Raw genomic sequence first — 14,040 nt, 5'->3', positions numbered from 1 at the left:
ATAGAATGTTTATATTTCCACCAGCTACAAGGAGGTTTCTCCAGCTGATCTGCCTCACGGTGCAACGTGCTTACAGCTGACTTGTTAACCAGCTGCTTCGTATCAAACCCAAAGGCTTTTCCATATGCCACAAGAGGCAAAGAAGGCTGCATTAAAGGGTAAGCCAAGAGTTATTTGCCATAAAGGCAGGCAGAGGAGCCCCAGCTGCATTATATTTCCACCAGCTACAAGGAGGTTTCTCCAGCTGATCTGCCTCACGGTGCAACGTGCTTACAGCTGACTTGTTAACCAGCTGCTTCGTATCAAACCCAAAGGCTTTTCCATATGCCACAAGAGGCAAAGAAGGCTGCATTAAAGGGTAAGCCAAGAGTTATTTGCCATAAAGGCAGGCAGAGGAGCCCCAGCTGCAGGGAGATGCTCCCTGCTGCTGGAAAGAAACATCCCACGTTGCTGTGTGACATGGAAAAGGTTTTCCCAAAGGAAGGAAGGAGCAGTGCTGCCGGGGGTCCCGAAACTGCAGGCAGGTGGACAGGCATCCCTGCCCTTCCTCAGCATCCAGGGCTGTACCGGCCGGCCTGCGCTTAGCTCACCTACCCAACCCCTGGATGGTTGTAAAGTGGAACAATTTAAGCAGAGGAAAAATACCCCTGAAATAGAGTGGGAGGCAGGGAGATTTATGAAAGTCTGTTGTTTGTCTCCCTCCTGTGGATAGATGCACAAATAAAATTAATGCCCTCACCTCCCCCCGCGGGGCTCTGCCGATAAAACATCCTTTTTTCTATCCGTTCCGTGGGATTATAAACCAGGGCACTGCACCAACGCGACGGTGAGCAGCATCAGGATAACTGCATCCCACAGGCTGCGGTGAACTCCTCCAGAGCCCCTCTGAAGCGTGCCGCTGCGAGAGTGCTCTCCAGCTTCTCAATAGATTAAGCCCGCACGTCACTCGTACACAGTTTGAGCAAGGAGGATGTGCAGGCAGTAAAGCCAGGCTGACAAAGTCCAAATGCTGTATTTTTGCACGCCGCACACAGGCTGAGCACCAATTTCCCTGTGCAGCGCTGCCGGCTCTCCTCTCCCCCATACGTTTTCTTCTTTACAAATTACTCCAGGTCCCATAACTCCTGGTTACGGCTCCCCGTTTTATCCACGGATGGGAAGAAGGTCCTCAGGGAGAGAAGCACTTCGGTGCTGGGATCATCCAAGAGCACAGCCTTTGCTCCCAAGTCAAGGAAGACAGCCCAGCGCAGATGCCGCCGTGGAGCTGACGTGTTCAAGGTGCCCGCTAGATTTCTTTGGAGTTTGTGTAATTCAGGTCACTCAAGTTATTTCGACATTTGACAAAATAGCTATAAAGTCAAACCAACCTCATGCAAACTCGAGTGACTTGTGTAGGCAGCAACGATTCACTGCATCGGTGGATGGCCACTGTAATTAAGAGACACTTAAAAAATAGATAAAGGATAGGGGCACTTTTAAAGGAGCGCTTTCCCGGCCTTTTCCCAGAGTATTTCCACAACATTCTGCCACAGTAAGGGAAAACAAAACCTCATTACAGACAGAAAATAACCCTTTAAATTCCAGTAAGGAGAGATATTTGCCTCTTGGTTTCCCCCCTCTAACAATTGTGTTGTGGCTGGTCAGAAGTGACTTTAACAAAAGGGGCAAGTGTGATTTCAGTCCTATCTAATCTAAATCTGATCTGCGAATCTGTTTCTTTCAACCTAGAAGCTCCCGAGAGAAAGGGTAGAGCAGGAGGGCTGTGAATGTCGGAGCCCCAAACCTCAAAGAATTGCAATACCAGCTCATCTGCGCATTTGTCTCGTCACCGACTTAAAACAGCATTTCCTCCTATTCATTAATTATCTGCAGTGGCTTTTCTGGGAGAAAGACCTACAGAAAACTTGTCCGCCTTATACATACCGACCTCGGGTTTTTCCCTGATCAGGTGTAGAAAAGCTACACGAGTTCACGCTCTCGTAGCCCACGTTACATGCTATTTCACTTCCACTTGCTGTCTTCACTTCTCTTAGAAGAGATGCTGGAGTCTTCCACGATGGTAGGGTCTCAGTCTGGAATTACATTCCCGTTTCCAACGACTCGCTCCTCCCCAAAGGCTCTCTTCAGCATTCTTCGTATTTTGGGAGCCTGAACTCAGCACTGACCTTGCTTTCAGGTCAGCGCAGCTGACTTCCCAAGGTCCCGTCAACGTGGATGATGCAATGAGCTTTTTCAAAAATCCCAGGGGAGGTTGAAAGCAATTACTTCATCTGTACGCTACTTCCCACCAGCTTTTTTTCCCCTTAGAAATACACAATATTATGACAACTGGCTACAGTCTCCAGCATGCCCATGCCTCCCAAACCGGACAAGTTAAATCAACAAGTAATTGTAGTGTAATTTTTTTCCATAAAAGCATAGAAAGATGCAAGTTATCATTCCTGAAGTTAACCTCAAGAACATTTATTTTTAAAACAAGTTATTACAAAAAGATTTCACATGAATAAAATGCCAGTCCTCAGTAACTGTGCAAACGAAACGCTTATTTTCGTGACCGTTTGTGTTCTATAAGCAACACAACAAGTCTGTTCCGAAGGAACTTTATTTCCTTTGCGTATGACTTGCAAAATAAGTCCTTCAGCCTTCTGCGCAAAACTCCTAGAGAAGGCAGGCTGTGGCAATTGGGGATGTTCAGCATGCTCTCAAAGAACTCTTTCCATACGTCAGCGTTGGCAAGCCTGCAAAGGAACAAAAACGCATCAATAAGTTTCTAAATTCACGCTGTTAAAATACTATTTCCCTTATTTACCCCGCTCCCTCCCCAGTTAGAGACTGGAGCGACTGCAGACATCGCTCTAACACAACGCAGCTTCCGCTGTGGCACGCTGCTTAGCGAACCAGTGGGATTTTTCCTCGTTAGTTGTTTCCTCCTTGCAGGCAGCAGGTAGCTGAGGACGCCGTGCAATTTCCCACCTGCACTGCTGAAACGCTTCCTGTGCTTAAGTCAGTGAATTCTGTGAAGCATTTCCCGTGCAGTGAACACAGTTTTTAGGGCATCAAGAAGTGCACGCAAGCAACACTGAAAGCTGTGACAGAAACTAACCTCAAACAAACCTGGTACTAATGACGCATCTTTCTAGACAAGGGAAGGTTTTGAAAAGATTTTTGACACCAACCTTCTGAAGGCTCCCTCAGGCTTCCAGATACCGTTTTCATTCTTCACTTGCATGTAGGTACCAAAGAGCATGCAGTAGACCGTTGCTGCGATGCCAAAGTAGTCTGTCTAAACAAAGGATAAACAAGTTTCATACTAAAAATGTATTGAGACCACTGAAAATTAGCTGAAAAATACCCTGTGGAGCCAACAGGGCAAGCTCTGTAAGAAGAGGGCTCAGGATTGCGTTTTTAAAGCAACAAGCTGAAGCTACAACTCTAGTGCAAAAGTCTAATATTTCTATACCCCATTTATTCACGCCAGATGCATGCAGTAAGCTCCAAACGTTCAGGCTGTCTATGCAATCTCATACCTGGTAGTTCCACGGTTTCTGCGTCAGCATTTCAATACACTGAAATCCAGATGTTTCACACTTTGCAGTAAATGCTGTTCCTTCAGGAAAGAGTTTCATGTCTATACTCTGGCCCAAGTCAATGAGCGTCAAGCCATGAGAGAGACCATCTATGTCACACGTATCATTGTCCAGAAACCTTCAACGATGATGACAAGAAGTGATCACATAAGTATCAAGGCTATGATATCATGATATGCTGGCACCTCAGGTAGCAAAGGGAAATACTTGCCTTTCTCCAAGTATGAAATTGTCAGGTTTAATGTCACCATGAATGATTTTGCAGCTGTGGAGCTCCTCCACCATATAAAGAATTTTTACAGCAAAGTAGATTACAAGTGCTTGAGGCATCACCTTTTCAGGAAGCTTTTTGTAAATGTTTATGGCATTCTGTAAACAAAAAGATAGCGAAGAACCATCAGCTACACAGAAACAACTTGATATGGATTACAGGTCCATGTTGATAAACACAGAATATGTTCACAATGAAGGTCCATAAAGTGGAGAGTGGAGGAGACATCTGAATATTGTAATATAATAGGACTTAAAAAAGAATATAGATGTTCAAAAACATAAGCTGATTACACTTACTAGCAATGTTCCATAGTTGTAGAGCTCACCAACCAAAATGCTTCCATTTTGAAAGAAATGAGCAGAATAAAAGTGGATGTAGAGATGGCGTGTACTTGGATTGAGCCTTTCTACCAGTTGTGTTGCTATATAGAACTCCCAAGGGTTGGCAGGCTTCTGGACCTGTAACCAAAAAGTTGATTTACTAGGAAAAAATCTATTGGCATTAAAGCAGAAGTTCTTCTCAGGTTGAGGTTTTTTTTGTTTGTTGTTTTTTTTTTTTTTTCTTTTTTTTAATGGCAGACTAGGCATTTTTCCTCTTGACCAAATAAAATACTTATATCTACAGTAATTAACCTCAGGTCGATACACTCAACGAATAATCCTCTTGAACCAAGACTTCAATTACACGCCACAATTCCATTCTGGCTTATACACTCTTTTGTGTGATTTAAAATGTCAGTCTTTCTGCAACATTGATGTTTCTCCTGGCAACAGACATTTTGTGTAAGAGAGAAGGCTTCGGAAGTCAAAACAGGAAAACCCTTCTGATTCCTTCCCCTGCTATTTCCCCCACTACATTGAATACCTGATGCTCAAAAAAACCCCTTTCCATACTAGAAAGTCACCTTTCCATACTAGAAAGCTCTCAGTTAAGATGTTACACTAAAAAGATTTTTGCTGAAAGATTAAATGTTGCAGAAGAGATCCACAAAAAGATTCCAAACGTAGGAAAAGAGATCTAATGTGGAGAGGCTAAGGGGCGTGTGTGTGTCAGCTCAATCGCTTCAGCCAGACTGTAGTAACTGCATACGTGCCCTCTCAGCCAGCAGCAGATGCAGGGATGCGTGACCTAGTACAACCCTCTTGGACTAAGCTGACCTCGCAGTTGCACAGACTTTCCCGTTGGCAGCGGTTCTGATGTAAACACATGCTATCATCTGTTGCTCATTCCTGCACTGAAGCAGCCTGGAAGAAGACAGGGCAGAGCAGAGAGGGAACTGCTCAATCTACAGTCGCCATCAAGACAAGCGTGTTTATTAATAAAACCGCACCAGAGAGGTATCACCCAGCAAAGTCTACGTAATAGTCAGCTGCTGCCAAACAGGCTGGCAGCACAAAGTGCAAAAATGCCTGTGGAAAGCTAGCGTGTATCTGGAACAAAGAGTGGCCCTTTCAGTGAGACCTAGTAGCAAGAGCAATTTTATCATCAATCCACACCCGTTTTCATTTGCTGTGGACTAAGAGCACTTGCACAAGTAGCTGCCTTTGTTCAGCTGAGAAAGATAGCCTGGCTGTAATTCTTACTCCTTGGGATACTTGTAACTACTTTATAAAGAAAAGATGAAGAGGCAAGTTGAGTCAAGAGGATAAATAACTTCCCATGTAGAATGAATCAAACACAGCATTCAATCTGAACAAGGCTTTGAGGACAGACCAATATGCTTTACTTCATATTTATAAATAAGAAAATTCAGCAGAATCCACCCAGGGTAGGTATCATTACTATAAGACTCCAAAATTTTCCAGCAGAGCTATTCTGAATCAACACTACTTACCTTGAATATTACTTTCTGATTGTTTCTTGGGTTACTTGCATCCAGAATGGAAGCCTGATAGACTTGAGCAAAAGCTCCCTCTCCAACCAAGCAGTCCACATGGAACGAGCTGGAACCTTTAAGAGATTAACAACATTAAGTCCTGCTTACAAACTTCACGGAAGAGACATCACCACTCAGAAAAGGAGGGGGGGAAAAAAAAAAAAAAAAAAAAAAAAAAAAAACCCCCAGCCATATACATGTTATTGCTTTCACCCTAATGCCAGTCTTTCTCCACAGGTCTCTTCTGGCTAGCCAGCCTTTCAATCGAAGAGAGCCTGTACTCACTTTTGAGAACAAGAGTGCTGCGAAGTGCCACATACTAAAAATCAGTGTTTCTATTTTAGCCTGACTCCCTGGAAGTAATCAAATTCCAAAGTGCGTTCCTTAAAAAGTAAACACTAATGTTTAAGTCATACAAGCATGTTGCAATTACTGTCATACAGATTTTGTGGACACAGGACCACTGCTGTTCTATACAAAGTTCGAGAGTTGTGTCACAGATTACTAGGAAAGGAAAACTAGGAAAATTTCCTACTCAGAATGCCTAATCAAAAATGCTTATGCTACAAAAGACAAACAAAAAACCAGGTCTAATTTCAAATCTGAGTCTTAGATAATCTGGAAGCTATCTGGATATACGCGCAAGTAAACTGAACTAGAAAAATACTTCAGAGATTCGCAGAAAAGCTTCAAGAAATGCTTTAAAGTAGCTCTTACCCAGTGGGAGTACAGCCTTCAGTTTGACGGATGGAAGAGCAGATTTCCATTCGAAGTAGTTGGCATAGGTGTGGAGTGGTTTAGGAAGCTCTGATAAGAATTTGCAAATCAATTCTTTATCCCAAGGGTTCTCAACAAGGACTTCATGGAAAGAAGAAAAATATTTAAGCTATAAGAAGAGTGTCATTTCAAAGAGGTAACACAAGCTTAAATGAGTATCAACGATTTAAAAAACAAAAAAAATACCACAAAAACCAAAGAGTATTCCTCAATTTTGGCAATCCAGCTTTTATACCTATGTCTTCCCTGTTAAAGTTGCCCAGAAAGACAGATGTTTTTGAAGTATTTGAGCCTCAACTAAGAACCCTTAGGCACTCCCGAGTACTCCTGCACTTCAGAATATCTTTGGCATCATGTAATACATGTATGACCCAAACTTGTACATACGCAGCGATCTCCTTGCAGGAGCCACAAGACAGTTTGCTCACTGCAGTGACCACCTTACTGCTGGAACAAAGCACTGCTGCAAGAACATGACACCGCTCCGGTCTCGGACTTGACGGAAGAAAACCGTAGGCAATGCTCTGTACCTGCAGCTCTAACACTCCGGGCTGTCCTGTCCTGCCCAGCTCCAGACAGCTTTTCATGGGAAATTTTGTCCACCCCAACAGACGAGGAATATTCAGTTCTGCTCGTGGCAGTCTGCTCATGTAATCTTTGAGAAGCAGCTGTAGCAATTCCCTGAATTCGATTTCCTTGTTTCACGACATTTCCTTGAAGCTCTGCTTGTTCTGCAATGTGTTCAAGAGCAGGGCTACATATTTAAAACAAAGTATTATTAATTGACAGTACTGCCATGGTATATTTTTGCATTTTCAGTAAGCAAAAATGTGTCAAGTGTCCATGCTTGCAACTTTGGCCATAACAACTTTAAGATGAATAAAACGGACATTTCTTAAGAAAATAAGATCTGGTCATATCGTGCTACCCATAGTCTAATAACTTACAAGTTCATCGGCCAACAAGTTCAGCCAACATTGAAAAGAAAGCAGTAGCTTTACATACACAGTCATTAAAACTTTCTGGACGGTTAACTTTTAATTTAAACATGTCAGAAAACTTGCATATAGGAGCATTTTCAGGGACATTATCACCATACCCAGGTTCGTTTAACGCCACAAAGTGCTGAGATGTATGCTAAGCAGAGCCAGCCTGCCACAAATACGTCAGCTCTAGATTACTTGGAAAACTTGAATCAAGAGCAGCATAGCAGACCTGCCTGCTCTGGCACAGATTTGCCTAGGACTCTCAAGCCTTGAAAATCTCAGGAAATCATGACATACCTTAGCTTCTTAGTTTTTGTCTGCTCGTGCTGTTCTTCAGAAAACTCTAAATCCATTTGCGGCAAGTCATCCCCACAGGCTGAACAAAGGGAGTAGCAACAATAGCAAATGTTTATTTTCCCCAAAGGCAAGCACATTTAAGGTATTCTTACCAAGACAAGAAGGTTAAGTCACCCTGCAGCTGTGAAAGTCGCTAAGGTATCACAAGAGCTAGAACTGGACAAGCCTATTCTAAAACTTATAAGGAAAGACAACAGCTTGATTTCTCTAGGGAGTGTATTCCCAGACTAAAGAGGGGCAGACAAGCATAAAGGTGCCCCCAGAAGAAGAAGGTGCTGGGACTTCAGTCAATTTTTTGACTATTTACAACCCCTTGGAACAGTTCAGACCAGCAGTTCTACAGCACAGTCAAAGTCTCTCTTTTCCCTCGCCACCTTCTCTTATTCCCCCAATTAAAAATTCTTGGAAAGCTTATGTGCTGGCCAGCCCATGCTCCCAGCTGCCGTTCTGCAAGGAGTTTGTATTCAGAAGTGGCAGCAGTGGGAGCCATACCTATGCAGTATTTGGCAAGGCCGGCGAGGTAACCAGGGCACAGAAATGGAGTTATGTAGTACTGAATTAGATGCTCTCCACCTAAGCATTCATTATTTTACCTTTGTCCTCCAAAACTTGTCGCGAATGTGCTGACAGGTAATTAAATGGCGTTGATACAAGCTGGGCAGCTCGTGCAAAGTCTCTTGTGTTGTTTGGACTGGGAGCTAACGTTTTATTACTACTTGGTACATTCCACACCGTATAATCATCCCTCAAGAACTCCGCTGTCCCTGTTTCTTCCTAGACAGGAAAAAATATATAAAGATTTAAAAGTAGGCCATCAAAACTATCCTGCCAGAGCTGCGCTGTAACCTACTAGCAGCCTCTGCAGTCAGTTTCAATAATGTTGAGCCTGCCTGTGTCAACTTACAAAATTAGAAAAATAAAGGAATGGCGATATAACCTAAATCACAGGTTTACATAGTTTTGTATCAGACCTGAATGTTGGCAATAACCAGTATCACAGCAAAATGCTAGACAACAAAAAATTGCCGTAAGAGTCTGAAAAAGCCTATCTCGTTACTTAGTGATCACTTATATCCAAGCAGCCTGAAGTTTTGTGCATCTCCTTGGCTATGAAAACTGTTAGGTGGTTATTAGAACATTAAGTGCCTCTTGCTCCCTGTCCTTCCTCTCCCAAACAGATGACAAATCTACACATCAAGTGCCGTCAGATTTGTTCTAGAGATAGAGGTCTCCACTATTAAGCTCCTAGAAGTTTTGCAAAAATTAACAACTGAAAAAGTTCATCCCATTGGCAGGAAATGGGAAAGGGTATCTAGATTTCAGCTAGGTATCATTCATGAGACACTTGCAGGATTGGGATAGAACAAAGGTAAATACAACCACCTCCGATATCCCCTATAACTACGTAACCCATTTTCAAGGCTAATTCTTGCAATAAGGCCAAACACTCACTTCTGTACCCGCTGTACAGTCAGTCAAGGGACGTTGTCCAATAGTTCTGGGCTCTTCTGGCTTGTTTTTATGCTGTGGGATCCTGACAAAACAGGTAGTTTAGAATAGCTTTTCCCCAGGCAGACTGATCATAACAAAGACTTGTTGTTTTTAATTTTTTTTTAATTTTTTTTTTAAAGAAGCCCATTTGCAGATACTTAGAGAAGTTGCAGTAGCTCAAAGAAACAAGCTATCCACAGTTATCCAGAAAATTAAACATCTCAAGCACACTGTCCAAACAGGAAAGTTGCGTAATTCCACAGAGAAGCAACTACAGCTTTCTCATGCCACTTCCACACAGCTGCTAGCGATTGTATTCAAGCCAATCCTGATACTGCAAATACAGTCACAGCAAAATTATATGGAATGGAATCAATCCTACAGGTAATTCTTAATAAACTGAACTCAGCTGTTACTTTTTTCCTCCTTACCCGCTGTTCTCTTTTTCATTCTCATCTTCAAAGATAGAAAATGCAGGCACGACAGGGGCAACAACATTAGCTTTCAGACTTCCATCAGGCTCTTAAAAATAAAAGATAACCAATATTATCTTCACCCAATGAAGATTATATAAACAGTCGCATTTTCACCCCTAACCAGGCCACTGATGGTCACGCCTACACCCAGCTAGACCAGGAGCATCCTCAGAATTGCCACTCAATTCCTCTCTCCTATAAGCTCTTGGACATGGGCAAGATTTTTCTATCTCAAAACCAAGACTGGCCAGGAGTACAGAAGCCTTCCTGGCTGCATCTGACCAGTTGTGAAATATCTCTGTGCTTACTCTTGTAAGCCACTGCTACTGCCTGGTTTTCAGACAATTTTAACTGCAATTCAGATACTAACACGCAGCCTGCAAAATGTTTTAGAAAAAGCTTTCCTTGTATGAAAAGCTGTTCCTTTTTCAAAGCTGGTTTTCAGACAATTTTAACTGCAATTCAGATACTAACACGCAGCCTGCAAAATGTTTTAGAAAAAGCTTTCCTTGTATGAAGTACCAGCTGTTCCCTTTTCAAAGTTAGCGTTTAAATACCCTAAGTCTCTACAGAGAAGCAACGTGTTTAATATACACATTCATAGGCTTGCTAACAGTAAAGTGCTTCTGCTGTTCTCAGACTGTCCATCAAAATTTAGAACCTGTCAGTAAATTAAATTTATTATCAGGAAAGAAGTGGCTTCTTCACTCCACACCTTATCAAACAACTACTTATCTCAAAATTATGAGGACTGGTGGGAGGGGTAAACAGGAAATAAAGGAGTGAAATATCATGGACTGAAAAAATCAGTAGTACCTACCACTTTTTCTGCAAAAGACTTCAAATTGCTCCTCGCTTTCTTCAAGAGGAGATGGTTCAGGCAAGATGGGTGTTTGAAACATATCCATGAGAAATCCTAAAAAATAAAACCCACAAGAATATCACCCCCAGTAGAAGAAAATAAATTTTCAGAGGTTCTTGCATTGTGTAGCAGTTAAATCAAATGCCAATTAGTTATTATCATTTGTCAAATGCCAATTACCAATTATTCCTTCATATTGCATTTAAACACTCCAGACAATTGAACAAACACAGGAAGATCCGACTGGGCCAACACATACTTGTTGGCGCCATGGCCTTTTTTTTTCTTCCTCTCCAAGATGAGATTTCAAGTTCTCCTAAAGGAGCAAATTCTCCTTTATCTTCTCAGATATTTGGAAGACTAATGAATACCACCAGCTGTTTTTTAATTATTATTTTTATAGACATATATTCAACTGCTGCAGTTCGCTACATGGTAGCAGTTAACAGGTTTACTATTAAAACAGAAGAACATGGCAGAAGAGTACAAAAGGGATAAAACAGTATCAGGATATTATTACTCCGCATCTGACACCAGAAATACAATTGCAATTTCCCTTTTAGGATTTTGAAAAAGCAATATTTAGAATTGACAATGTCCGTTAAATCATCAAAGACCTTTTGCATAAGTCACCCTTGTATCAGGTTTGGGTGAAGCTCAACATCAACCAGAGTTGACTTATTAACTTCCTAACATTCTTCCACATTAGTCCGTTGTAGGTCATCATCTCAGAAACAGGAGTCCCTGACGGTACTGACAAGAGCAGCTCAGAGAACATGCTGCCCAAAGAAGCCTGGCAGGTGTACCACCAGTGACTTATGCAGGAGTTTACGGGATGTGGCTGCTGGGATGTTATTAAAGCATATATTCCTGGTCAAAAGCTTTGGGTCATCCAGGCAATCGCAAGAGAAGAGTACCAATTTAGTTTTATTTTCCTCTTTGACTGAATGGTGTGCATGTCCATCACCAGATAGCCTCCTTGTATATTCGGCTCCACTAAAATTACCGGGCAAGATCCCATTAACTCCCGTGAAACCAGCATGTTATTCCAGATGCTTACCCAACGCTTCCTTCGTATGAACTGTAGGTGAAGGTTGCACTTTGAACGGTGTTGCCTGCATTGCTCCTCCCAGCGAGGTGTTTGGGGTAGCTTGAGAAGCATTTCCAGAAGCAAAGGAAGAATTTCCAACTCTAGATACTAGAAACGAGAACAGCGAGATCATTTCTGAAGTAGCCTGGGATTGTTTATTAACATTTCAGTAGCCAGCAAAATGTTAGTAAGAGAAGTAAACAAGATGAGTAGCAGAACGACAACCCACAATTTTGGGAGAGCAGATTTCAGCTTGTTCAGAGATCTGCTTGGCAGGTTCCCAAGGGAGGCTGCCCTGAAGGGCAAGAGGGACCTTGGACAGTTGGGTGGCCTCTGAGGACTCCGTCTTCAATTCACAGGAAAGATCCATTCTGACACAGAAAGTCAAGCAGGCAGGACAAACAGCAAAATCCCAGCTGAGCTCAAACAAAAAGAAATTGCACAGAAGGTAGAAACAGGGACTGGCTCCATGGAAGGGATATAGAGGCATTGCCCAAACATGCAGGGATGCAGTTCGGAAAGTCAGAAAGCTTAGCTAAGGTTGGAACTAGTAGCCACACGCTACTGATCCCCAGCCAGTAACAGTCATATCAATAGCATCAGTCTTTAGCAAAACTTGGCTTATTACCTTCTTTCATGTCCACAGAAGTAGTTAGACCAGCGGTTCTCTTGTTAGAGTGCCTTCAAAGGAAAGATTAAGAACATGAGCTTGAAATAAAAGCTATTATTTAAATTCCAGCTTCAGTTCAGGACTTAGCAGTAATGCACTCTAAGCAGTAAGGAGGCCTTTCCCAGTCTAGAACAAAGAAAACATCCCAGACAGACGGCAACTAGCGATCCTATTTTTTTCCCCCCATGAATGACTCTTTTTAGCCACACAAATGAAGCAAGTGAGAGAGCCTTTAGAATATTATTAGAGACTGCCCCCAGAAAGTTTCTCATACAGTATAAAGTATATAGGTATAAAACCTGAAAGGCAGCAGAGTCCTTTAAAAAGGTTAAAACGCTGGCATTAAATACTCCTCTTGGATACAGTTTGCCTCCAAGTAACTCCATAATAGGAGTGAATGACAACTGCTTCCATTTCCTCTTGTTGGCCAAGCCCACGCAGCCATGCTTGCTTTGCCAACCTAGGTTTCTCCCTCCATCCCCCAATTTTGTTTCCTGTATTAGCTAAGTCACACAAGCAAGAGTGCAGAAGATAAATACAAGCATTTTTTCTTCTCTGGAGACCTTCATGGCCAGACGTAATGTATGGGATCTGCATGAACTAAGCACATCCTGTTGTTTATTTCAGGCATACCAGGGACAGCAATGCTGAATAATTACTTCAGTTACACACTGAATTTCCTCTTGGTCATTACAATTAAAACACAGGGTTCAAGGAGTTAAAAACTGAAATGAGGACTGTAAGTTACAAAAGTTTGATCCATGTCTAAATATTGGTTTCCATGAGCTACTTCAGGTTTTTTTTTCAGAAGAGAAAGAGACTTTTCTTTTGGTTAATTCTCAGCTGAAGTGTAGGTACTGCACAATTTGCAGAGCAAGAATTAGCCTGTTTATACGTACTGTTCTCCAGTGCTCCAATTAAGATCCGAGTCAGGATGTTCCCGTTCCCGAGCCGAAACATTATTGAATGGAGGGTGTAACAAACCGTTCTGGAGTTCTCCAAGCTCTTGCTGAGTTTTGACTGCATCCTTCTTATATGTTGCTTCGCACAGGGAGGTTGATGTCATCCAGTGGCTAACGGGTTTCGCTGGCTGCAGTGTCAGAGCAGTGGATGATAAAGTACTTGATCGAGGCTGCTCTGGCACCAGACCTTGGGCATTTGGCAGATCTGAACTTTGACAAGACGCCGTCCAGTTCTGCTGTAGAGCTGCACTGGGTGTCACATGTGGATGCACCTTTAGAGATGAGAAATGTTCTTTTACGCTCAAAACCCGCCCCCCGCAAGTATAGCCATTGCCATTTTCCCTTTTATTTCTGCATAACTAGAACAGTTTTTCATGCATAAGAGAACTTTCACATGCAACTAAAACGAAATCGCGGAGAAGCAAAAACAAACTTTTGGGTTTAACAATTAAAATATATTTCATCAAGTATTTAAAGTTATGCCAGGTATCTATACTAGTCAGGTATTGCAGCCTGAACTTCCAGATTTAGTTAACAATCTACTCTGGTTACTGTCTACAGCGTGGTTAAATTTTGTGAGATAGAATCTTACAATCATAGAAACATTTAGGTTAGAAAAGACCTTTAAGATC

General features: G+C 42.3%; 1 protein-coding gene across 1 annotated transcript; it reads right to left on the bottom strand.

The window, feature by feature from the left end:
* Positions 1 to 2,542: 2,542 nt before the first annotated feature.
* On the bottom strand, positions 2,543 to 13,680 carry BUB1 (BUB1 mitotic checkpoint serine/threonine kinase; the record flags this gene model as incomplete). The annotated part of the gene is made up of 16 exons (XM_009572793.1): positions 2,543 to 2,738; positions 3,177 to 3,283; positions 3,528 to 3,705; positions 3,799 to 3,956; positions 4,158 to 4,319; positions 5,696 to 5,811; positions 6,455 to 6,595; positions 7,045 to 7,268; positions 7,798 to 7,876; positions 8,451 to 8,631; positions 9,310 to 9,391; positions 9,780 to 9,870; positions 10,645 to 10,740; positions 11,747 to 11,884; positions 12,405 to 12,457; positions 13,346 to 13,680. Coding segments are annotated over 16 exons (2,337 nt in total), but the record flags the coding sequence as incomplete, so codon positions are not given.
* Positions 13,681 to 14,040: the final 360 nt, after the last annotated feature.

Source organism: Fulmarus glacialis, unplaced genomic scaffold, assembly GCF_000690835.1.
Source record: "Fulmarus glacialis isolate BGI_N327 unplaced genomic scaffold, ASM69083v1 scaffold232, whole genome shotgun sequence".
Lineage (NCBI taxonomy): Eukaryota > Metazoa > Chordata > Aves > Procellariiformes > Procellariidae > Fulmarus > Fulmarus glacialis.
The sequence above is the reverse complement of the archived record's forward strand: the minus strand, read 5'-3'. Positions and strand labels throughout refer to the sequence as shown.